The sequence below is a fragment of the Culex quinquefasciatus genome, chromosome 3 (assembly GCF_015732765.1).
Source record: "Culex quinquefasciatus strain JHB chromosome 3, VPISU_Cqui_1.0_pri_paternal, whole genome shotgun sequence".
In the NCBI taxonomy this organism is placed as follows: domain Eukaryota; kingdom Metazoa; phylum Arthropoda; class Insecta; order Diptera; family Culicidae; genus Culex; species Culex quinquefasciatus.
In genome coordinates this window covers 76,114,702-76,138,333 of record NC_051863.1, presented here as the reverse complement: position 1 = coordinate 76,138,333, position 23,632 = coordinate 76,114,702, and the positions used below count along the sequence as shown (strand labels likewise).

General features: G+C 40.8%; 1 protein-coding gene and 2 long non-coding RNA genes across 4 annotated transcripts; 2 read left to right on the top strand and 1 right to left on the bottom strand.

Annotated features, from left to right (window-relative positions):
- Window positions 1-4,542: 4,542 nt before the first annotated feature.
- On the top strand, window positions 4,543-10,538 carry LOC6032759 (histone-arginine methyltransferase CARMER). The gene is made up of 2 exons (XM_001843248.2): window positions 4,543-5,414; window positions 8,792-10,538. The coding sequence occupies exons 1-2, from the start codon at window positions 4,886-4,888 to the stop codon at window positions 10,060-10,062; spliced, it is 1,800 nt and encodes a 599-aa protein (XP_001843300.1). The 5' UTR covers window positions 4,543-4,885; the 3' UTR covers window positions 10,063-10,538.
- Window positions 8,746-23,218, bottom strand: LOC119769879. Of its 2 annotated transcripts, none has more exons than XR_005278554.1 (2): window positions 22,968-23,218; window positions 8,746-10,834 (listed from the first exon to the last, which is right to left on the bottom strand). It is a non-coding gene; the product is annotated as an uncharacterized LOC119769879 (long non-coding RNA). The 2 variants fall into 2 exon arrangements; XR_005278555.1 differs by having other exon boundaries at window positions 8,746-10,831.
- Window positions 12,846-14,189, top strand: LOC119769877. Its single transcript, XR_005278553.1, has 4 exons — window positions 12,846-13,413; window positions 13,473-13,648; window positions 13,710-13,794; window positions 13,853-14,189. It is a non-coding gene; the product is annotated as an uncharacterized LOC119769877 (long non-coding RNA).
- Window positions 23,219-23,632: the final 414 nt, after the last annotated feature.

Here is a 23,632-nt window from a genome sequence, read left to right as displayed (position 1 = left end):
ACGCTCTACCTTCACAGGAGATTCAAGCCCAAAAACTCTAACAATCACAATCGTCTTCCATGCTCTACCCTCACAGGGGACTCAAGCTCAAAGTTTTTATAATCACGCTCTACCCTCTCAGGGGACTCAAGCTCAAAACTCCAGCAATCACGCTCTACCCTCTCAGGGGACTCAAGCTCAAAAACCCAACAATCACGCTCTACCCTCTCAGGGGACTCAAGCTCAAAACTCCAACAATCACGCTCTACCCTCACAGGGGACTCAAGCTCAAAACTCCAACAATCACGCTCTACCCTCAAAGGGGACTCAAGTTCAAAACTTCAACAATCACGCTCTACCCTCACAGGGGACTCAAGCTCAAAACTCAAAATATCACGCTCTACCTTCACAGGGGATTCAAGCCCAAAAACTCTAACAATCACAATCGTCTTCCATGCTCTACCCTCACAGGGGACTCAAGCTCAAAACTCCAAAAATCACGCTCTACCCTCACAGGGGACTCAAGCTCAAAACTCTAGCAATCACGCTCTACCCTCAAAGGGGACTCAAGTTCAAAACTTCAACAATCACGCTCTACCCTCACAGGGGACTCAAGCTCAAAACTCAAAATATCACGCTCTACCTTCACAGGGGATTCAAGCCCAAAAACTCTAACAATCACAATCGTCTTCCATGCTCTACCCTCACAGGGGACTCAAGCTCAAAGTTTTTATAATCACGGTCTACCCTCTCAGGGACTCAAGCTCAAAACTCCAACAATCACGCTCTACCCTCACAGGGGACTCAAGCTCAAAACTGAAAAAATCACGCTCTACCCTCACAGGGGACTCAAGCTCAAAACTCCAACAATCACGCTCTACCCTCACAGGGGACTCAAGCTCAAAACTCCAACAATCACGCTCTACCCTCACAGGGGACTCAAGCTCAAAACTCCAACAATCACGCTCTACCCTCAAAGGGGACTCAAGTTCAAAACTTCAACAATCACGCTCTACCCTCACAGGGGACTCAAGCTCAAAACTCAAAATATCACGCTCTACCTTCACAGGGGATTCAAGCCCAAAAACTCTAACAATCACAATCGTCTTCCATGCTCTACCCTCACAGGGGACTCAAGCTCAAAACTCCAAAAATCACGCTCTACCCTCACAGGGGGCTCAAGCTCAAAACTCTAGCAATCACGCTCTACCCTCAAAGGGACTCAAGTTCAAAACTTCAACAATCACGCTCTACCCTCACAGGGGACTCAAGCTCAAAACTCAAAATATCACGCTCTACCTTCACAGGGGATTCAAGCCCAAAAACTCTAACAATCACAATCGTCTTCCATGCTCTACCCTCACAGGGGACTCAAGCTCAAAGTTTTTATAATCACGCTCTACCCTCTCAGGGACTCAAGCTCAAAACTCCAACAATCACGCTCTACCCTCACAGGGGACTCAAGCTCAAAAACTGAAAAAAATCACGCTCTACCCTCACAGGGGACTCAAGCTCAAAACTCCAACAATCACGCTCTACCCTCACAGGGGACTCAAGCTCAAAACTCCAACAATCACGCTCTACCCTCACAGGGGACTCAAGCTCAAAACTCCAGCAATCACGCTCTACCCTCTCAGGGGACTCGAGCTCAAAACTCCAACATTCACGCTCTACCCTCACAGGGGACTCAAGCTCAAAACTCAAAATATCTCGCTCTACCCTCACAGGGGACTCAAGCTCAAAACTCCAGCAATCACGCTCTACCCTCTCAGGGGACTCAAGCTCAAAACTCCAAAATCACGCTCTACCCTCACAGGGACTCAAGCTCAAAACTCCAACAATCACGCTCTACCCTCACAGGGGACTCAAGCTCAAAACTCCAAAATCACGCTCTACCCTAACAGGGGACTCAAGCTCAAAACTCCAAAAATCACGCTCTACCCTCACAGGGGACTCAAGCTCAAAACTCCAGCAATCACGCTCTACCCTCTCAGGGAATTCAAGCCCAAAAACTCCAACAATCACGCTCTACCCTCACAGGGGACTCAAGCTCAAAACTCAAAATATCACGCTCTACCCTCACAGGGGACCCAAGCTCAAAACTCAAAATATCACGCTCTATCCTCACAGGGGACTCAAGTTCAATAACTTCAACAATCTATCCTCGCATACTCAAGCACTCAAGCACAAAAACAACGACATTGCTGTTTTCAAGGTTCAACGTGATAATGTTCAGGCAAGTTTAACACGAGTCTTCCAGCCCAATGACCGGCAAACAGATCGTTCACATTTTTCTGCTGATCGATAAAACAAGGAAACCTTAAAATCGCATACAAAATGTTGTAAACTTTTATACAGCCTTTCAATTATTAAACAATTTTAACCGCAAAACTAACCCGAACCAATCCGGGGCTCTCACAAGAAGCAGTCCAAACATTATGCATTTAAATTACCCATGATTAAATCTCAACAACGTTTATCTTGTTGTTAAACAACAACACTCGAGAAAAGTATTAGTCGTACATAACTCTTCAATTCCAGCACCGGTACTACAAAATCGAAAAATCGTGATTACTACACAAAACCTTCGTGAAAGGCCGGCCCACATTTATCTGTACTTCGTTCGTCTTACCTTAGCGGGGGAAACGCATCCACATAGATGTCATCTTTTTTTCTCCTTTTCACTTTTTTTCTTTCGGGGGCTACTGTAAACTTTCATCAAAAAAGAACCACCCAAACACAGCACACAAAAAAACAAAAATCGCCACTATGTCTTTCCCCACAACACAGTTCCTTTGTAACCTCTCTACTGCCACCAAGGTCACAGGCGTCAGATTTTCAACACTGCTACAACTTCAAGAAAAAAACACAGACGCCATCATGGCGGCTGCTCATAGCCGCACGCCAAACAATCTCACAAACACAGCTGCTGTAAATTTTCTTCTTCAACCATCCAAACACAACTGAAGGAAGTGAAAAATCGCCACTCCGTCATTCCAAACAATAAAGCTCGGCTGCAAATCTTCTGCTACCACCATGGTCAAACAAAAACCGACGCCATCATGGCTGCTGCTGCTGCTGCTGCACTGCAAATACGTTTCGCCTAGCAAAAACGCAAAATTCACTTAATTTTCACAAAATTACTCTACGCACTCGCGATGGGAGCAATTGCTGCGCCATTGTCGTGACTTTCACCCGATTTATTCCACGATTTACCAATATTTCGGATTCAAATAACAAGACGCGTCTTTTCATGCCCAAGCAAAACACACGACTGATTTATTTCTCGTTTTCTCACGCACACATTCTCAACATCTCTCTCTGCTGACCTGCTCTCTCATTACGCTACATGAACGCTCTCTCTTCTCACTCTCTCTCTCTTCCCTGCCACACTCATTCACTACATATACTAACAAGTATACTGGAATATCATTAGTATACTCAGTATTCCTAAGTAATATTAGAGTTTCCAGCCCCTTTTTAATTCCTGCAGTTAATTAATTAAATGTATTTAATATTTTACTATTGTCGCGCCCCTCGCTGCGAAGTATGTTGGCTGACATATCGGGAGGTCAGTCAAAAAAACCCAGCTAGAAGTCGCCTGACAAAAAACTTTTGCTAAAAAGAAAATGGAAACCTGATGCAAACAATCTCCCAGCAGCCATGTAAACATACCGTAATCTGGGGTGAATCGGGACTACAGTCTGAATAGGGACAGCAGTTTTTAGAGCACTTAAAGCATTTAAATTTGGAAATGGATGTACACATTTTGTTGGCCTGAGTCTGTTCTTACCGAAACCAACCAGAAAAATCAAAATATTGTGCGCCAACATGGTTAAAACTGCTGTCCCAATAGACGTATCCAGTTTTAAATGGCCGCTAGGTGGCCAATGGTGTTAGAAATGACAGCTTCCATGTATTTGAATATGGGAGCTCAGGAAAACTCATTTTTAAGCAATAAAATGATTATTTATGATAAAAGTAATGATTGATTAGGTGCACAAAATGTGTCTAGAATATTATTAAAATAAAAACTGTTCAAAAAATTTGCAATTGAGATAAGTACACCATTCGATTCAGCAGGAATTTTGGGCACCAAAAATATATAGTTTTCATATGTTAAGTGTTTTATTTTAGAAGAAAATTAACAAAAAGTATGAAAATCGAGACATTTAGTATGGGAGCTGTCAAATCTCTCACCATCAAAAAGCAGCGTTGAGCTTTCGCTGGATTTGTCTATTCGCCCCATGTGTCCCGATTGACCCCAGTTTACGGTACTTTAAATGTGTTGGTAAATTTCTGACACGGGATTCGTCCACCCTTACAAAAAATCATGATACGAATTTTTCAGTTTAATCCATATAACCATTTTTATGGTTGTAGTACCTGAACTCAAAAAATCGTATGAGAAGTGGGATTTGGAACTCAAAAAATCATGATTTTTGGTAAGGGTGTGTACAATAGGTATTTATCTGCAGACATTTTGGTTCGATATCGCAGACTTCACAACAACCAATTTGCGCTGGCATCCCTGCCAAATCGACCGCCATCAGTCAGTCAGTTTGTGTGTGTGTGTTCTTGCAGCTTTCAGCATCGATGCTCGTCGTCGTCGTCCGAGTCCCAGCAGCCAGCCCCAAAGGAGGAAAGAATCGCGACAAGACCGCGGAGAAGACACGGACGAACGGATCGCAAAATTTTCACTCTTCGCCGTCCCGTTCCTAGTGAAAAGAGACCGCGTCGGAACCGCGTGAAATTCCGGTGCTTTGTTCCGTAATCGGGTGGTGAAAAACAGAGTGCGTGTGTGTGAGCGCCGAAAGTGTCCCTGCCGGATTGCCGGAAGAAAAGAACTCTTGCCAGAGCAAAGAATAAAGGCGGCCGAGAAAGAGACAGAGCAGTGTGGGTTAAAATGTGCGAACAATTGGCCAGACTGCACGGGTGCAACATCCTCATCATCGGTGACAATGACTGCCTGGTCAATAAATATGGCCACAGCGTGACGATTGCCTGTGGGTATGACCCGCAGGGCATGAGCGTCCGGATCCTGAAGGAGGGAGGAGGTGGTGGTGGCGGTGGCGGCGGCGGCCAGCAGCTCGAAGAGTACCCGGTGAACGCGAAAACGACGCACCTGAACCATGGCCACACATCACACGTCGTCGTTGCCGGCGGGGAGATGCTTTACCTGAAGTTTGCCTCCAAAGCCGACTGCCAGCTGTTCCGGTCGCTGCTGCAGAAAATGTCCGGCAAGGTCAACTCAGTATTCAACCTCCGCACGGAGGACTCGTCAGCATCACAGTATTTCCAGTTCTACGGCTATCTGTCCCAGCAGCAGAACATGATGCAGGACTTTGTCCGGACCAGCACCTACCAGCGGGCCATCTACAGCAACTCGCAGGACTTCCACAACAAGATCGTGCTGGACGTCGGCGCTGGCTCGGGTGAGTGACCTTGACTTCTGCCAGGGGGCCGGGCCGAGCGGGGAGCTGTTCAGTTCTGTGTTTGCATCATCCATCTTTTGGCGTTTCTTTCTCCCAACTTCACCACCTCGCTACTATCACCCCCATTCATCATCAATCGATGTAAACTCTTGCTTGCGTACGCGCGTAGCGCAGAAATTTTTTTTTTTTTTTCGTTCTTTTACGGTTTTATAGCACGCTATCATCAATTCGCTATCGAAAATTATAATTCCCAGTGTGTAGGGGAGTGTGGGGTTCAGTTGGGTACATGGCATTTTTTTTTTACTTCTTTTGAACGAAATTTCTAATTGCCTGATAATGGTGCATGAAACCGTAAGGCAATCCAAACCACGTTCTACATCAAAGCACCCATTATTCACCCCGGGATTCGAACTGACGACCTTTGGATTGTGAGTCCAACTGCCGACCGGCGTTATGCCGAGGTCAACACTTGCTTTCCTATCCGACGAAGCCCTGGCAAATACATTTTTGAAGATATTCTGGACCTGATTTGAGGTTGGTGGAATCTTTGCCTAAGGTGACATTAGAATCACGATTAAAAATGCTCTCGAATAAAGTATAGTTGAGGAAATATAACTATTTGCAGGCCAAGTGCGAATGATGCTGATGATACCTCTTCAGTTGACGCTCAGGCGAGGAACATCCTGGAAGGAGCGTCACTGACTACGTCCGTAGTCCTGTTAGATCATACTTGATCAAGACAGTATAGCTCTGGTTCCTTGCAAGTGTCCTATTTTCTTACCTCCACGTTGGCTTGGTTTTCATGATGACCTAGCTGGTGGCCTGTGGAAACGGATCGTAAACCTTTGACCACCGCGGGTCAGAGTCGAGACGGCTAAAAGAAAGGGGCGCGACAATGTGGGAAAGGGAAGTAATTTGTGATTGTAGACGGTATTGTTTTGATTCGCAGTATGTTGAGTCAACTGCTGTGGATGTACCTGAAACATCACACAACGGGGTTTCTCTTCTCTTCATTCTCAGCTACCACCTATCTTCTGTTTATTTTGTTTCACTGATTTTCTAACGCGGCTTCTGTTTACTATCCTCCATTTGAATTCGATTTTACTCATTTGATTCTCTTATTTCTCAACGCTTTTTCACTCTATTTTACCAATTGATGCTGCTGTAACATACTTTCTGCTTTCCCTTAATTTGGCAGCGATGTCAATTTTGTTTATCATGTGCCTTTTCTTTATTTATCTATTTGAATAATTTTTCATCTGCCCTATAAATTGCCCTCAATACAATCTAAGCTTGTTTGTTACTTCTATTTATTAATTATTGTTAATTTCTTTATCTACTTCATTAATTACTATCTTTCTTTTACTATTGATTCTTCAAATAGTATATTTCTTTCACTGTCCATTATTTTCAATCTTCACCCTTTTCTTCAAACAAATGAGGTTCGAGCCCTTACTCAATTTTTGGAGTGATCAAAGAATTAACCCAAATATTACTATTGTACTTTTGAAAAACTTTTATAAAATGCTTAGGACCAAAAATTGTAACAAAACACCGCGACAAAAGCAATAGCAACATAAAACACGACTCAACACTAGGAAAGATTTCAGGAGAAAAAGTAAAATAACAACTAGTTTTTGAATTCAAACTAAAAATATAACAGTTTTTGCTTTAATGAAAGTTGTTAGGCACACTTTAAATGGTTAGGCGCTTATACTTACATCAAACCCTACGTAATGTACCACCCCCGGCCGAGTTAAAATGCGTAACCGGAAAAGAAGGTGTGCATGCCTGGCACGAACACTCAAAGCGTGTTCTAGCGTGCTTAAAAAGGGAACATGGCAATTTTTTTTATGAATTCCTTGACATTTTTCTAAATCCTTTGAATAAATAATATCAGCAATTATGTTTTAATCATTCTTTGATTTAAAATGATGATGAAGTTTAAAAAAATAGGAACGAAATTTTATGTTCAGTTATCTTTAACTTTTTGTCATTTCCAGTTGAAACGAAGTATCAAAAACTATACTTTTGATAATTTAAAAAAAAACATGGAAGTAAGAAGTATTGTTGAACTTTCGATATTTTTTTCAAAGACACAGTTCGTGTTTTTACTGTGAATCATAATAATGAAATTTCATTTTAGAAGTTTTTTTTATTTGTTGTTTAGTTCCTGTATTTACAAAAAAATGTCTATAATTGGTTTTTTTTCAATTCATTTAAAAAAAATCGGTGGTTAATATTGACTTTTCTTATAGAATGTTTTTTGTTTGAATTCATTCTTTAGATCAGAAATGCGTATTATTTGAGCATTCTGGAAAAGTCTGGAAAAAAAGTCGGGAAAAAGTCGGGAATTTGAAAATGGGATTTGAGTGGTCACCCTGTCATTACTATAATCTAAGCTTATTTTGTATCTCTATTTATTAACTATTGTCTAATTTTACATCTAATACCTCTAGCTTCTCATTTTTATTCTTCAAAATACGCTCATCATTCTCTTACTATTGATACTCGATTTTTATAAAACAAATTCTCTTTTACTGTCAATTGTTTTCAATCTTCACCCTTTTTTCAAACAAGTGAGGTTTGAGCCCTTACTCAATTTATGGAATGGTTAAAGGATTAACATGCTTAGGACCGAAAATTGTAACAAAACACCGCGACAAAAGAAATAGCAACAGAAAAACAGACTCAACAATAGGGAAGATTTCAGGAGAAAACAATACACAGTAAATAACAATAAGTTTTTGAATTCAAACTAAAAATAAAACAGTTTTTGCATTAATGAAAGTTGATAGGCACACTATAAATGGTTAGGCGCTTATACTTACATCAAACCCTACTTAATGTACCACCCCCGGCCGAGTTAAAATGCGTAACCGGAAAAGAAGGTGTGCATGCCTGGCACGAACACTCAAAGCGTGTTCTAGCGTGCTGCTCGTACTGACTCAGAGCAAGGGTGAGATGTAGGTGTAAGGGCAGTGCGTGTTCGTCGGGAACCTGGTGCATAAGATTGGTCAAGGCCCGTTCTTACACTGAAAATTGCGAATTGCGAATCAACCCCCATCGTGGACAATTTCCATACAAAAAAATATTTTTTGTATGAATCGTGGACAATCGCTATAAAAAAATTAAAAGTTTTTTTTGTTTGTTTTATGGCCCCTGATTCGTACCCCAAGTTGCATTACGCCCTTGCATGAACTTTGATCGAATTTGGATTTCGATGATGGGGTATATTGATAGGATTTGGAGCCATGATTAATCGCCTCACAACACGCAAGCGGTCTCGATACTATTTTCAAATCTAAACCTGATGTTGCTATGATTTATATTTTTACTACCCTGATCTAAATTCGACCTTTCTTTTCCTTTCGCAGGCATTCTTTCGTTTTTCGCCGTTCAAGCTGGTGCAGCCAAGGTTTACGCCGTCGAGGCCAGCAACATGGCCCAGTACGCCCAGCAGCTGGTGCACTCGAACAATCTGAACGGCAAGATTACGGTGATTGCCGGCAAGATTGAGGAGATTGAGCTGCCCGAAATGGTGGACGTCATCATCTCGGAACCGATGGGCTACATGCTGTACAACGAGCGCATGCTGGAGACTTATTTGCACGGCAAAAAGTGGCTCAAGCCGGAGGGCAAGATGTTCCCGTCGCGGGGAGATTTGCACGTTGCGCCGTTCACGGACGAGGCACTCTACATGGAGCAGTACAACAAGGCAAACTTTTGGATGCAGTCCGAGTTCCACGGCGTTAACTTGGTGTCCCTGCGGGATGCGGCCATGAAGGAGTACTTCCGGCAGCCGATCGTGGACACGTTCGACATACGCATTTGCATGGCGAAATCGATCCGACACACGACCAACTTTTTGACCGCCGACGAGAAGGACTTGCACCGCATTCAGATTGATGTCGAGTTCCACATTCTGGAGACGGGAACGTGCCACGGGTTGGCCTTCTGGTTCGATGTGGAGTTTGCTGGGTCGTGCTCGCAGATTTGGCTGTCGACCGCACCGACGGAGTCTCTCACCCATTGGTACCAGGTACGTTGCCTGCTGCAAACGCCCATTTTCGTCAAGCAAGGCCAGGTCCTGTCCGGCAAGGTCGTTCTGGCAGCTAATCAAAGACAAAGCTATGACGTTGAAATCGACTTGAAGCTGGAGGGCACGATGATCACCTCCTGCAACACGCTAGATCTTAAGAATCCGTACTTCCGATATACCGGTGCTCCCGTTCCGGCACCGCCAGGCTCTAACACCACATCACCAAGCGAAGCGTACTGGGGTCAACTCGATGCTCAAGGTGCTCGAAATGCAGTAAATCTCGTAAATGGCATCACCGTCAATGGCCTTGGCGAGGTTGACATGTCCATTATCAACAGCAACATGATGCCGATGGGCAACCAACCGAACATTCATCCCGGACTCATCTCCAGCACCGGCCGGCAGCAGTCCGCGCAACAACAGGTCACTCCCTCCCAGCAGCTGACGATGAATCCGACGATCGCCTGCGCGGCCACTTCGACCCAGAATGTCGCCCAGCAGCAGCTCATCGGGGGTGCTATTTCGCCGTCCCTCTTCACGACACCAACCCAGCAGATTATCAACAGCCACCATGCCCAGCCGATCCATGGTGGACAGTTTTACTAAACATAAAGCATCTTATTATTATTACTCTTCGCAAAGCAAAAAAGAAAAACAGCAAATGCATTTCCAAGCACCGGACTGTAGCGGAACTTCCACACACAAACACATACAAACACACGTACACACAAACAACACACGCACTCACAAACGCTTTATTTTCATTTTTGTCGTCGTAAGTTCACAGCGCTACTCTTATTAATTATACATAAAAAAATATTATTTAATTCGTATACCTTACACACTTTTTACTGAGATTGACCGAGCAGACAAGTGCGCACACAAACAAACAAACACACACTCACATGTCCTGCGGCCGCCCTGCCTGCCCCTCCCCCCTCCAAACTAGACTTTATATTACAAGGTAGCAAGCTTTTATTTTCAAAAGTTAAGTTCACTTTTTCTCTGTAACTTTCTAGTTTGTAATAGATTTTTCAATTAAAATTATGACTCCGAAACATCGACCAGCGAAAAACATACTCAAAAAAATAAAGCGTTGTTTTATTTCCGCGGTCTTAATCCGTAATGTCAAATCTAATGGTCCAATATGTCAATGTCGCAGACCTATCTACGTGTTGCCGCCGTAAAGAAAGTCGTGGAAACAATCGTGAAAGAGCAACCGATGTCGTAATACTGGTGTGCTGCTGAAGGAACAATCTGGTTTTCGGAAATATCACTCTACTGCCTGGTGAAGTGGAAGCTGCTATGGACGCGAAGGGCTTTGATTTATGTATTATCAACTGAATTGAGGCAATGCTAATTAACAGGGAGATATCTGCTGAAAAAGGAGAAAACAGACTAGTTATTAGAGTGTAACAAAAATGACTTTTTGGCGGGCATTCAAGGGTTTGTTCCGGTGGGCATACTAAGCCCAAATCCAAAATATGAGCTTGATTGGACGTAACAGGAGCTAGCGCTCCGGCCTTCAATTTTAAATGGGATTTAACCCGTAAAAAAAGATTTTTTCAAAAATGTCACTTTTTGAGGCATTTTGGCCACTGAAGCGTTTATTTTCAACATCATTGGCGTGTAGGCCAGATCCTTGCGCATCTTTTAGTATATATAACATTGAAATTTGGAGCACTCTGGAGCTCGGTAAAGACCTTCAAAGTTTGGCATTTTTTCGAAAAATCGGCCCCGGCAAAATCAAATGGCGTCTACACAGAAAAAAAAGTGTAAAATTACACGGCACTGAATCGATGCTTTCAACGTAAGTAAGCTCAATTTAAAATTGAAAACTGATGTAAAGCGTTAAATCACACTTAAAGAGGGTTCATGTAAACTGAAATTAAACGTAATTCATGTTTGTCATGTAAATGACTATTAATCTGTTGCCAAATGACAACCTTTGAAATTTGAAAAACATGTAAATGATTATTCAATGTAAAAAATGCTCAATGTAAATGTTTAAGGCACATAACTTTCAATTAAAACATTGGCTGTTGCTGTCAATGACAGATCAACATAATCAACGATTGAGTGGAATGGTGCGGAATTGTTTTGTAGATAAATTGTTCAGTTTTGATGATTAAGGATGCTAGTGATAGTGTTTGTGTTGTTCGTACAGGTACAAACAATAATCGATTGCAAAAAGAATCGGGGTTTCAAAAGCTGGAAAAACTGGCTGACAAAATCAAAACAAAGCAATTTTAGCTGGAAGTAATAAAGTATTTCTGCTGTAAATAAAACATGACAAGCTGATTGGGAGACGATCGGTCCAGAGGATGTAAACAAACGTTGCGGATTGAGGAGCAGAAGCACAGCGGAAGTTTGCATCAGCAGGAGACTCAACAAGTTTTATCACTATCAATCCACAAGGTTTGTTGACATCCGTGCGGACGCGTCCAAACCTGAACATTTATCCCGGAAGCGGTCTTTTCCGATGCAATCGGGTTTAGTTATCTGGCTGCGTCTCGGTTTGGCAGACTGTGGTAAGGTCTTACGGTTGAATTACAGCAGTACACCTGTGGGTACGTAAATTTCTATTAGATTGTAACTTACGAAATATCCTTTTTTGTTATCCACAGCTGCAGTTTATCAAGCTTACAGTAGGAGCTTTCTAGTCAGCAACCTTGACCTCTGGTGCGGCTGCAAGGACTTCCGTCGTAGTGGCCAATTTATCCTGAAAAGCATCCGCATCGGTCGCAGTATTTTGGTGATGCCTTCCGTTCCGTTCGCTGGAACAACCGGAACTGCTAGTTTTGCCGGTTCCATCTTAACTGCGTCTTCAGAAACGGAATCGGCGCTGCTCTTCTTGGTTTGTTCAGCACCTTTTTCATGGAGTTCATGATGATCCGGATGGCGAAGGAGGTCGAATCAATTTTCGACAAGAGCAAAAGCTTTCAGGGCCTGATGACAAAACCACTGGTCAAGGTGGACGACTTTGTTCTGCTTAAGTTCTACACGATTGCGTTCGCTGTTTGTGTTCCTCAGCTACGCCAAGTGGTGATACATGTACAAGGTGGTCAACTTCTCCGTTCCCAACGTGACCGTTCCGGCGGCGCCGGTCAAACCGATGCAAAAAAAACGGAATAAGCATCACTCACTAGAAAAGCATACTAAGTCACAACAAATTTTCGGGAAAATCCTCACATTTACACGCTTATGATAGATACGGTAATTCATTCAGTGTTTACACGGTTTAACCTACAATTATAAGTAAAAAAATGAATGCTTTTCTATAACCGTGCACGGATTTTTCTAATTCCCTTGCAACGTGTAGGAATGATTTGTTTTGATTTTGCCAGAGTTTGACAGAGCACTTTTCAGTTGGCCGCCTACCACCCACCCGCCTGCTGCGATTGCTTTTTTGTTTACGTGGGTGTCGGGTTTCTTTTTAATTTTTCCTGATGTTTAATTTTTGTCAGTACAAGTAGTTTTGCAACTGTCGAATTAATTATTCTTCTGCTTCTCCTGTCGCGCTTCACGGTAGTTTTTGTGTGATTGTTGTTTGTGTCTGAAAATCCGGGTAATGAAGGAGCAAATCCGGACAAATGCGATCACGTTGTAACCGTTGTTAAGAGGAACCTGAGCCTCAAGTCGCATCTTATCAGCAGTGGTATCTGTGGGGGAGTTCCAAATCAGCGTGGGCAAAAACATTCTGGAGTCAGAATCGGCTGGCTGGCTGTTTTGGTGTTGCTGTCGCTACCAGGTTTCACCGCGGCTCAGCTGGTAACCTCAAATGTTCTGTAAATCCTGCCTCAACAGTCAACCGTCGCCATCTGGACGTATTATATTCAATCCGTTTCATTTGAAACCGGCTATAGTCGCGTTCCGGCGAACGGCCAACGTGTACGTGGCTGATAACTCTGCTGCTCGAGGCTGTGGTCTAGGGAAAAGCTGGAGTTATTGATAACGGTAAGATCCTCCAAGGAGATGCTGTTTAAGTTGTAAACATTGTTTTTTTTTTCACGCAGCACAGCGCTGAAGCTTCCAAAACCGCAACGAATCATCTGGATTAAGATCAGACGACTAGGTCGTGTCGATCTACTGCTGGACGCCGTAACTTGGTCTGCCATTTAGTTGCTATTGTCAGGTCATCCGACGTTACATGGCGGCTCCGAAGTGTTGCACTCTGTTATGCTCGTTGCTTGTAAGTTGAATTAAACTCTTTCCATTGCTTGAGTCAACAATTTGTTCTTTTTCCCAAGCAGCTCGCCCACGACGCCGATCCATTTGTCGGGGACCTCAAATACTTGCAGCAATGACTACACTACTCAGTTGGTTTTAGTTCCACAGGTGATTATAGTAGTATTTACTAAATTAAATACAATTTCGGAAATAATAATGTCTTTAGTTGCAGCTCTCGGTTTGATGTTGACAATAGTCCAAGGTTCTGATTCAAGCAAAGCCGGCGTGGGATTGCATGCTTCAGCTGGTCATCTGTGACCGCCTCTCGCACAAGTCTGTAATTGGAGCATTTCATTGGACCACCTGGAGTGCAAACAGATCATGATGGACATCCTCGCCCAAATGGGGTACGCACATCTGCAACAGGTGGACGTGTCGGCTGAAGGCTTTCGTATCAACTTAATTCCAACATTGTTTTCATAAATGTAAGCAATCAATGTTATTTATTTCTTTTAAAATCCCGCAGAGCTAAAATCACAATCTACATTCTCAGTGAGCCAGCACGTTTCGTGTTATTTCATATCGCTCCGTTGAATTTTAAATCTGATACTTATTTTCTTGCTATCAGCTCATAGTAGTTTGGAATGATTTACTTTTGTGTCTTGAAAGGATAACAAAAGTTCACCGTTTCAACCAACGTTGAGCTTCTGAAGCATTTGAAATTTACATCAGATTCAAAATTCAACGGGTAAAAATTTAGGGATTCGGTAAAATTACATCGATTTCATCGGAAAATTACACGTTTCGGAAGCGAAGTTTGTTCGGCAAGTTTACGTCGGATGGCATTTAAATTTACAATGAATTTGATGTAAATTAGCATCATTAATGACGTGCACTTTTGGTACATCATAAATGATGTAAATTTACCCGATTTTTTTTTTCTGTGTAGTTACCTCAAAAGGAACTACACATTCACAAACATTTGTATTTTTCTGACCGTTTAGCAGCATCAAGATTAGTTTGAGAACGTCCAATTTTCTCATAATAATGTGAATCTATATTGTGTTCTTGGCAGGTTCCAGGGCTTTGTTGATTTTTAGGACATGAAATAGCAGACAGTCTGGCAAGGAAGGGACTGGATACTGATTTTGTTGGCCCTTTTTTGGAGTTCCAGTCTGTTCTATAAAAAAAAGTATCAATGACGATTACAAATTTCACGGGGACCTCAATTTCAAAGCACCAAATTTCACGTAAATTTCACGGAACGTAAAAAATGTTACAATAACTTGGAAAATCTTATGTTTAAATCACAGAAACTAATTTTTTTGCTTCATTATATATTATTCTTTAATAAACTGAAAAAAACTTCACTTAATTTAAACGTGACACAAAAAAAAATCTCCTAATTTTTGAAAAAGTTTCTACTTGTTTTATTGATGAGATCTTTTTATTTTTTGAAACAAAATGTAGCGTATGCGTTTTCTCATTTACTGAACTGTTTTTTTTAATATTCGACTAGTAAAACTAAAAAGTTTTCGCTGATTTGCATATAATTAAATTTCATAATATTATTTCAAGATTAAACAATCTTGTTCAGCCACAATGAGTAAAATTATTTGAATTTTTTGCGACAGTTAGCCCATTAAAAATATTTTTTAAAGTTTTCATCTCACTTATCAAAAACTTGATTTAGATCCAATGACAAAAATAATATGATTTGTAACGAAATCGAAATTTTCAACTCAAAATGAGAACAGAAAACAAAAAATGAGTATTTTTTATCTTTTTTTTTGTTTTTTTTTTCTTTTTCTTGTTTTGAACATCAAATTCGAGTTCTGCGACCCCATTTTAGTCAAATTTGAATAGTTGATTGATTTTTAAATAATAAAATGCATTTTTTCAACATTTCGTCACGGCCATATTGGCCGCCATCTTGGATTAATAAAAATGTAAATCACTTACGCGTAGTTTAGGGGTCATACTTAAGCTCGACAATCAAAAATAAGACAGCAAAAAAAAATTCGTGATTCGATTATCCTAAGTTTTGATTATCCGAAGTGATTTTTTTTCCGAAGCCTTCGGATAATCAAGTCTAGACTGTACTATTTTTTTAAATTTTTGAAATTTTTAGAACTTTTGAACTTAATTATGTTATTTAAAGTTTTTGAAAATTTTAAATTTTTTGAAATATTTTGAAATTTAAAATTGTTTGGAACTGAAAAGAAATAATTTTAGATTTTTTTTTTAATTTGGTAATTTTTTCACACTAAAAAATTTACTTAGATTTTTTTAATTTTCCGTTTAAATTAAAATATATAAAAAAATGTATTACAAAATACGATCGTAATTTCTCGATCCACGATTGAGATTTTTCAACAGTAAAATTACGAGCGTAATTTCTCGATGGTAGATCAAGATCGAGAAATCTCGATCGTGAGTCGAGAAATTACGATCAAAGCTAATAATCACCACGTAAAGGTGGGAATTGTCAACAGTTCAATTTATTTGGAATACTACTGATACAGTGGACTCTCTGGCTGTCGATCTTCTCGATATCAATATTGCTCCAGCTGTCAATAAATTTTTCAGTCCCTTCAAATAAATTGCTTTTTATCGTTCTTTAATATGATAACTCCCGCTCTCGACGGTCCCTTCAATATTGACAATAAGAGAGTCCACTGTACTTCCAGACAGACAAAACGATTATTCTTCCCAAATGAAAAATCATCTCGGGAATTACTGAAATTAGACAAAAAGAATTTAAAGGTGATCAACGGTTTATTGACTGGCCACCGACTGCTCTTGCAAATACCATTTATTTAATATTGGAATTACTATAAATTCAATACGTCGATTTTGTCAAATGGAAAGTGAAACATGGAAACATTGAAAATCGAATTTATTTTTTTGGGAAAGGGGTCTTACAGCACTGGATGTAATTAGGTTCCGTCTCAGCAGGGTTATAGATTACAGCAAAAGAGTCAACCCTAACTTGGGCAAAACGTTCCATGTTGCTAGGTTAACCTGATTTTGCTATAAAACCCGATTTAATCCCACCTGGGCGGAGATAGAGCCTTTCTTACTGTGGTGACCTATTCGGGGTTCTATCCGGAAACCTGTCCAGATCGTTCGGTCACTTCCGGCAGTACAACTTGTTCGCCTCACACCACACAAACACTCCCCCGCCTGACACTAGCTACACGATTATTACACTTCTAGGTAACACTGACTTAGACCTGCCTGCTCAAACTGGTATAATGTTAGGGCGGCACCACATCTCGTTTTGTCTATAGATAGTGAATCTATATTCACTCCAACGAGATTACACCTACTTCTCGACAAGGTTTAAGTACACAACAAATTTCTTGAACTATTCTCGATACCAATCTACTTGATGTCTAGCTGACATTTTATAGAGTAAACTATTTTGCGTTAAGTGCTTTTCTATAAATTCATATAATTTACCACCGTTGGTTCACTTGTTTGATTTAGTTCGTCGTTCGTTCCCTTATTCCATCTTTTTGTTTTGTTTTTCTTTTTTTAATCTTTTAAATCTGAGTCAAACTACCAATTATCTTAATTATAATATAATGATCAGTTCTGTTTTTGTGTGTGTTTTATATTAGTATATGTCTTTTCAGACGTTTAGAAAACTTTTACACCTTTATATTACTATTTTTAACGAAGTACTTCGTCTTAAGGCTTTTACAAGTAATCCAAAATTTCGCGAAGTGAAATGAAACGCCGTATTTCACCTTCCCCTCTCGGCAATTCTTTTGATTAAATATTAGGATGACATAATCTAGCTGGATGCTGGTTTAAATGACTTAGTACTCAATTTGTCCTTTTTCACGAGACACATTTGTTATCATTCTTTCATTAGAGTCGCTAGCATGGTTGTTTTTAAATAAACCTGACAGTTTTCTACTACTGTTAACTGAAATTAAATGCTAGGCATATAATAATTTGTTCTGCCCTTACTGTGCCTCAGTTGTGCCATTAAAAATTCAGTTTGTGGATGTTTTGTGTTTCTAAATTTGGTATTATTCTTCGTCACTGTCATTATTGTGTAATCTTCCTTGACAACAAACAAATCCCGAAATTGAGCAAAACCAAAGTAGGATCTTTGATATTCTTACACTCAGCCAAAACAACTTTTAAATTTCATAAGGTCTCCCATATAAACGATATCAAAATCACCTTTTATGAAATCTATATGTTTGTTCAATGATTCATTGTTGCTCCTATTGATTTTATATGGTGAGCTTATGAAATCTACCAACATTGCATATGTGAAAAAGCCATATGGCAGACCATATGAAAACAAATTTTATGATGCGCCATGGCTAAACAAACAGGACAGTCGAAAGGAGAGATTATGAATAGTTTTTTGAAACCGTAAGTTTAAATGAATTGTTTCGTTTTTAATGCAACTAATCTGTTTTTTTGTTGTTCCAGGTGCATTTTGAATAGAATATAACCGAAAATCGAAGAAAATGTTGCGGTTCTATGTGATACCTACTCGGCACACCGAATCCAGAGTCGTCGCTCCGGAAAGCCGAGACATTGCCGGATTCTTTTAATATGCCATACGCTGAGACAGAATAACGTGAGTGTTTTGAAGTAAACTAAATGAATCAAAGTTAAAAAAATGTAATACATTTCAGCGCAAACATGACAATCGCCGCCATCTGACGGGACCGGATCGCTAAATCTATGTTAGGCTCTGACGTAACCCATCGAGAACTCGACAAAGTGACACACATCGTTCCGTGACGAACCTGGTCCACAAGAGAAGAAGTTGGTAAACCCTCGAGTGTTGGTCTTCGAAACAGGCGCCGTCAAAATCACTCCGTCTCATAATCGGAACGATTGTCACCCGCTGCCGTCAAGCACGTTCCTATGGCATCTTGAAGTTCACCGGAACGAAGCAACTCAACGCTATGAAGGCCGTGACCGCACTTATTCATTTGAAGGGTCCGCACAAGAGAATTGTCGACAAGGTCATTCCGAAAACGCATACTAAGACGATGACGGAACCAGGGTGTCAAACGGACTCCTTCGGGGACGACACAACAATGAAGAGGTAGAAGGCCACCAGAAAGCTGGGGGCTAACAAGTCTGTCCTGGCCAAATTAAGACTCCTCCGATTGACCGAAATATTGCTCCCGGTGCGGCTTCAACAATGAAGCAATCTTGCCTGAGCCGTTAACAGAAGAATGCGGAAAGACATTCCATCAGCTTAACGTTACGGGTCTTAGATTTATAAGAAATAAGTGCTCTGTTCTGTTTTCTCTATTATTGTAATTTAATTGAAATAAACATTAACATATCAGCAAAAATCAATGTATTCTCAATAAAAATAATTTAAATATATTCATAAGTTTGCAATATAAGTATTAAAATTTGCTATATTCTCTCATCTGAATTTTATAAGGTTTGCATATGAAAGCAAACAACTCTCCAACATTATATTTATAAGGTTTGCTTATGGAAAAAAATCAATTCGTTTTCCTATAAAATCTATATGGCTAGCGTATGGAAAAAATCTATATGGTTTACCTATGGCTTGTAAGATGTTTTTTGGCTGAGTGTATGTTATTTCTAACTCTTTTTATAACACTCTGGTAGGGCCCTTGAATTTTACTTTCCTTTTGAACCATTTGGTTACAAATGTTATCTTTTTTTTTTTACTTTACCCAACGAGTTGATCATGCAACCCTTTTTTCATCAGACATAATATTATTCGTCCGCAATCAATTATCATTTTGTTTGAATCATAATACCTAAATCAAATCAAAACATTTTGCATCCTATATGAGATTTTAAAACTTCATATTCTGACAATTTTCTTTTGTTTTGGTTCCATTGATCTACTCTTCCTTGATATTTGCTAACAGCTGAGAGAAGTATTATTCTGATTGATATTTCCAATTTTGCGCCTAGTTCGACGCACAGCCAGACAATATTCACACCTTAAATATGCACACATCAGAATGCACACAAGGAGATGAAGTAAGAAGACGATTCACAATTCCGCATACTTCATTGCAAGATGCTTTAGGTAAACACCGAAAATTTGGTTGAAATTTTAAATAAACAAAAAGTGCTATAAATCTTTTTATTTTGTCTGTTTTCGATAAGAAGTCAATTGATTGAATCATTTTATAGGCGATAGACTATTTTTCTTAGCTCCAAAATATATTTTTTGTTGAAACAATATTTTTGTTGCTAAATTGTCTTGCCTAATTTGTGTTCACCAATATCAGTGTCTTGAGTTTGTTTATCTTTTGCTCTTTGGTCTGACAGGGGGATTGGCTGCCAAACCCGCTTTGGTCTGACAGTTTTGGTCTGTCAGCTTTATGCTGGATTTTGGTCTGACAACGCGGGGGATTGGCAGCCACACCCCCTTGAATGCACACACCCTCTCCACCCAGCTTGCCTACTGTGGTGAGTGTCTAGGATAAAAGCTATCATCGATTTGAAGCAGAACTTTTGGGTGTGTGTCTTAGACAGATTTTTCTCTGCTGTAGATTGAGGTGTGTGTGCCCCTTGGGTGTGCACTTTTGTATAGAGCTTTCCTCAAGTTGCACGGTTGTCTAAAAATCGCTGCAATCTGCAATATCTTTAAACACTAATAATTCACTCAGCATATTGAAATAACGAACCTTTAATTTAAGGACTTATTATTTTGCTAATCTGTTGAAAAATCCTTTTCTTTTTACTTAGATTTTAAATCAAGTTATTCTATATCGGTCTCTGTTATAGTAGTCGACTTCTCGGCTAACATCATTTCGATATTCAGATGATACTTTTAATTTTGGCTTTCTTTATGGCTCAGCAGTTTTGACTCGAGGTCACCTATTTTTGAGTTCCATTAACGATCGCGCTTTTTTAGCTTTTTTTTAAATAGGATGGTAGCTGAACACAAGTAATTACGAAAGCAGACAAAAATCCAAATACGAGCTCAACCTGTCAAAGCCTGTTGCGTCATAGACTGATGTCAGAGGGAAGTTGCTCAGGACATCTGACGGATTTTCCTCCAGATTTCTAGCGATCTAACCAATTGTTTTATTTTTAAATTTTATGGAACTTCTTATCAAAAACACAGCAAATTATTCCTTGCCGGATATTTGCCAATTTGATCATGGGTTTAACCTGCCTCAACTTTTTCTGGCTACTTGCTCAACACAATTTTTGCTCTTAGCCTATTTTTTTTACTTTTCTTACTGATTTTGAGTCAGTTCACAATTCCCAAGAAAAGGGATCTATAAATAGGTTTACAAACAGCAGAATAAAGTAGAGAGAGCAATTTCTTTGTGTTTTTCTTCATCCTCTCTGGCTTGCTTTCGCTACCGCTGCTGCCCATTGGAAATTTTGCTTGACCGGTTCCTTTCCAAGCACGTACACCACTTTAACATTTTACCTTACTTATTGACCCTTAGCCTTTCTGATTTTTTTATCTTTGCTGACCCTTTGGCCTTTGCTTATTTTTATGTCTCTCATTTTCCGTTAAACCATGGACTTGGAGTTCTGATGTCTCTTCATTCCTTGTTTTTTTTTTTATTTGAATCCTCCGGTCCTGACGCCGGGTCTCCCAGTCTTTCATCTTTAACATGCTTCGGTTTCTGACTTCAGGTATTCCCATATTTTCGATCTGTTCCAAAGCCCAGGGTACTGACTCTTGGTCTTCCCTTTAACTAACTGGCTTTAAAGCCTTAGGTCAGACTCTTGGTCTTCCCGTCTTTTCCAACTGGCTCGAAGCCTCGGGTCGGAATCTTAGTCTTCCCGTTTTTCTTTCAACTGGCTCGAAGCCTCGGGTCAGACTCTTGATCTTCCCGTTTCGTTTTCATCTGGCTCGAAGCCTCGGGTCGGACTCTTGGTCTTCCCGTTTCGTTTTCATCTGGCTCGAAGCTTCGGGTCGGACTCTTGGTCTTCCCGTTTCGTTTTCATCTGGCTCGAAGCCTCGGGTCGGACTCTTGGTCTTCCCGTTTCGTTTTTATCTGGCTCGAAGCCTCGGGTCGGACTCTTGGTCTTCCCGTCTTTTCCAACTGGCTCGAAGCCTCGGGTCGGAATCTTAGTCTTCCCGTTTTTCTTTCATCTGGCTCGAAGCCTCGGGTCGGACTCTTGGTCTTCCCGTTTCGTTTTCATCTGGCTCGAAGCCTCGGGTCGGACTCTTGGTCTTCCCGTTTCGTTTTCATCTGGCTCGAAGCCTCGGGTCGGACTCTTGGTCTTCCCGTTTCGTTTTCATCTGGCTCGAAGCTTCGGGTCGGACTCTTGGTCTTCCCGTTTCGTTTTCATCTGGCTCGAAGCCTCGGGTCGGACTCTTGGTCTTCCCGTTTCGTTTTCATCTGGCTCGAAGCCTCGGGTCGGACTCTTGGTCTTCCCGTCTTTTCTAACTGGCTTGAAGCCTCCGGCGCTGACTCGAAGTCTTACCGTCTCATTCTGGCTCGAAGCCTCAACAGCTTAGTGTATTCAACAACAACAAAACAAACCATCCCCTTTGACGACTCCCAGGTCTTTGGGAACCTTCCACCCCGGGTTCGAACTGACGACCTTGTGATTGCAAGTCCAACCGCCGACCAGCGACTCCAGTAGAGCCGACTTGGATTGGTATGTTGTATACTTATATTAGCGAGACGTTCCTACACCTGGAATGACTAAACACTAAACGGCCTAACAACAACTTAGGCCGGGCCGATGTTTTACTCCTTTATCCGACGGAAAGCAGGAGCAGATGAGTCGAACTCACGATCATCCGCTTACAAACCGAACAACATAGCCATTCAGCCACGCCCAAGGCCGCGCCTGCTCCTGTTCAACGTATTCAAGTTACTTAAAAATCAGTTCAATTGCGTGACGTAGGAATACTTGGGTTTAAGGACGGTTTCTTGAACAGTCATATCCGCATCTTTGCAAAATCCAACACATCCGACTGGCTCTCGTTTCCGCCACGGAAGTCGTCCACCAACAGGCAGGCCAATTTTCGTCAACAAATCTACTCCCAAAACATCACGAAACTTCACCGAAAAAATAACAAGTTTGTTTGTTGCACCCTCTTCCCAGTCACGACGTCCTAGCTGGATTCTAGCAGAGTTCTTACAGAGCTGGATATTCTTACAGCATTATAGCATAAATGTTCCACCATTCTAGTAGGACTCTGACAGAACCAGCTCTGCTAGAATATATCGTGACTGGGAACAGCGAAGATTTCCATTGTTTACCAATCTACATTTTTTCAAAACTTATGAGTGTAGATTGTTCAAGCAGCACCTAAATTAAACTTCACTGCATCATGTTTTTTCTGACCTCCAAATGTAAACAATTCTTTACAACCTTACCGGCACCTGTTCCAACTTCCAGATCCCATCCTCGTCGCCAATTTGTGGTGACCTATTCGGGGTTCTATCCGGAAACCTGTCCAGATCGTTCGGTCACTTCCGGCAGTACAACTTGTTCGCCTCACACCACACAAACACTCCCCCGCCTGACACTAGCTACACGATTATTACACTTCTAGGTAACACTGACTTAGACCTGCCTGCTCAAACTGGTATAATGTTAGGGCGGCACCACACTTACAAAAGGAAGATAACGGCAGTTGAATTTTTTTTCCAAAGAAATAGCAAAATAAAAATTCAAAACTCAACATGATTTTTTCATCAAACTTCAGTTCAGTTCAGCGCTGGTTTTTGCCCACGCAGAAAAATATTTTGTAGAATCAGCCTGTACGAGGTTTGGTTCAACAAAATTTTTGTTGAATATAATCAACACCGATTTTGCGTTGAAACAAACCTTGATTTTCTCAATTTCACAAAAAACTTATGTTGTTTTGAAAAAAGTTGCTTTGACGTTTAGCGTTGATTCAACCAAAATCGTGATTTTCAAATCAACAAAACGTTTTGTTGATTCAAATATGCCTTATTTTTCTGCGTGCCCCATTTGTTATGGCCCGGTGTAAGCTGTGCTCGCACACAAGCATTTTCGATTTTTAAAATCAGAACAA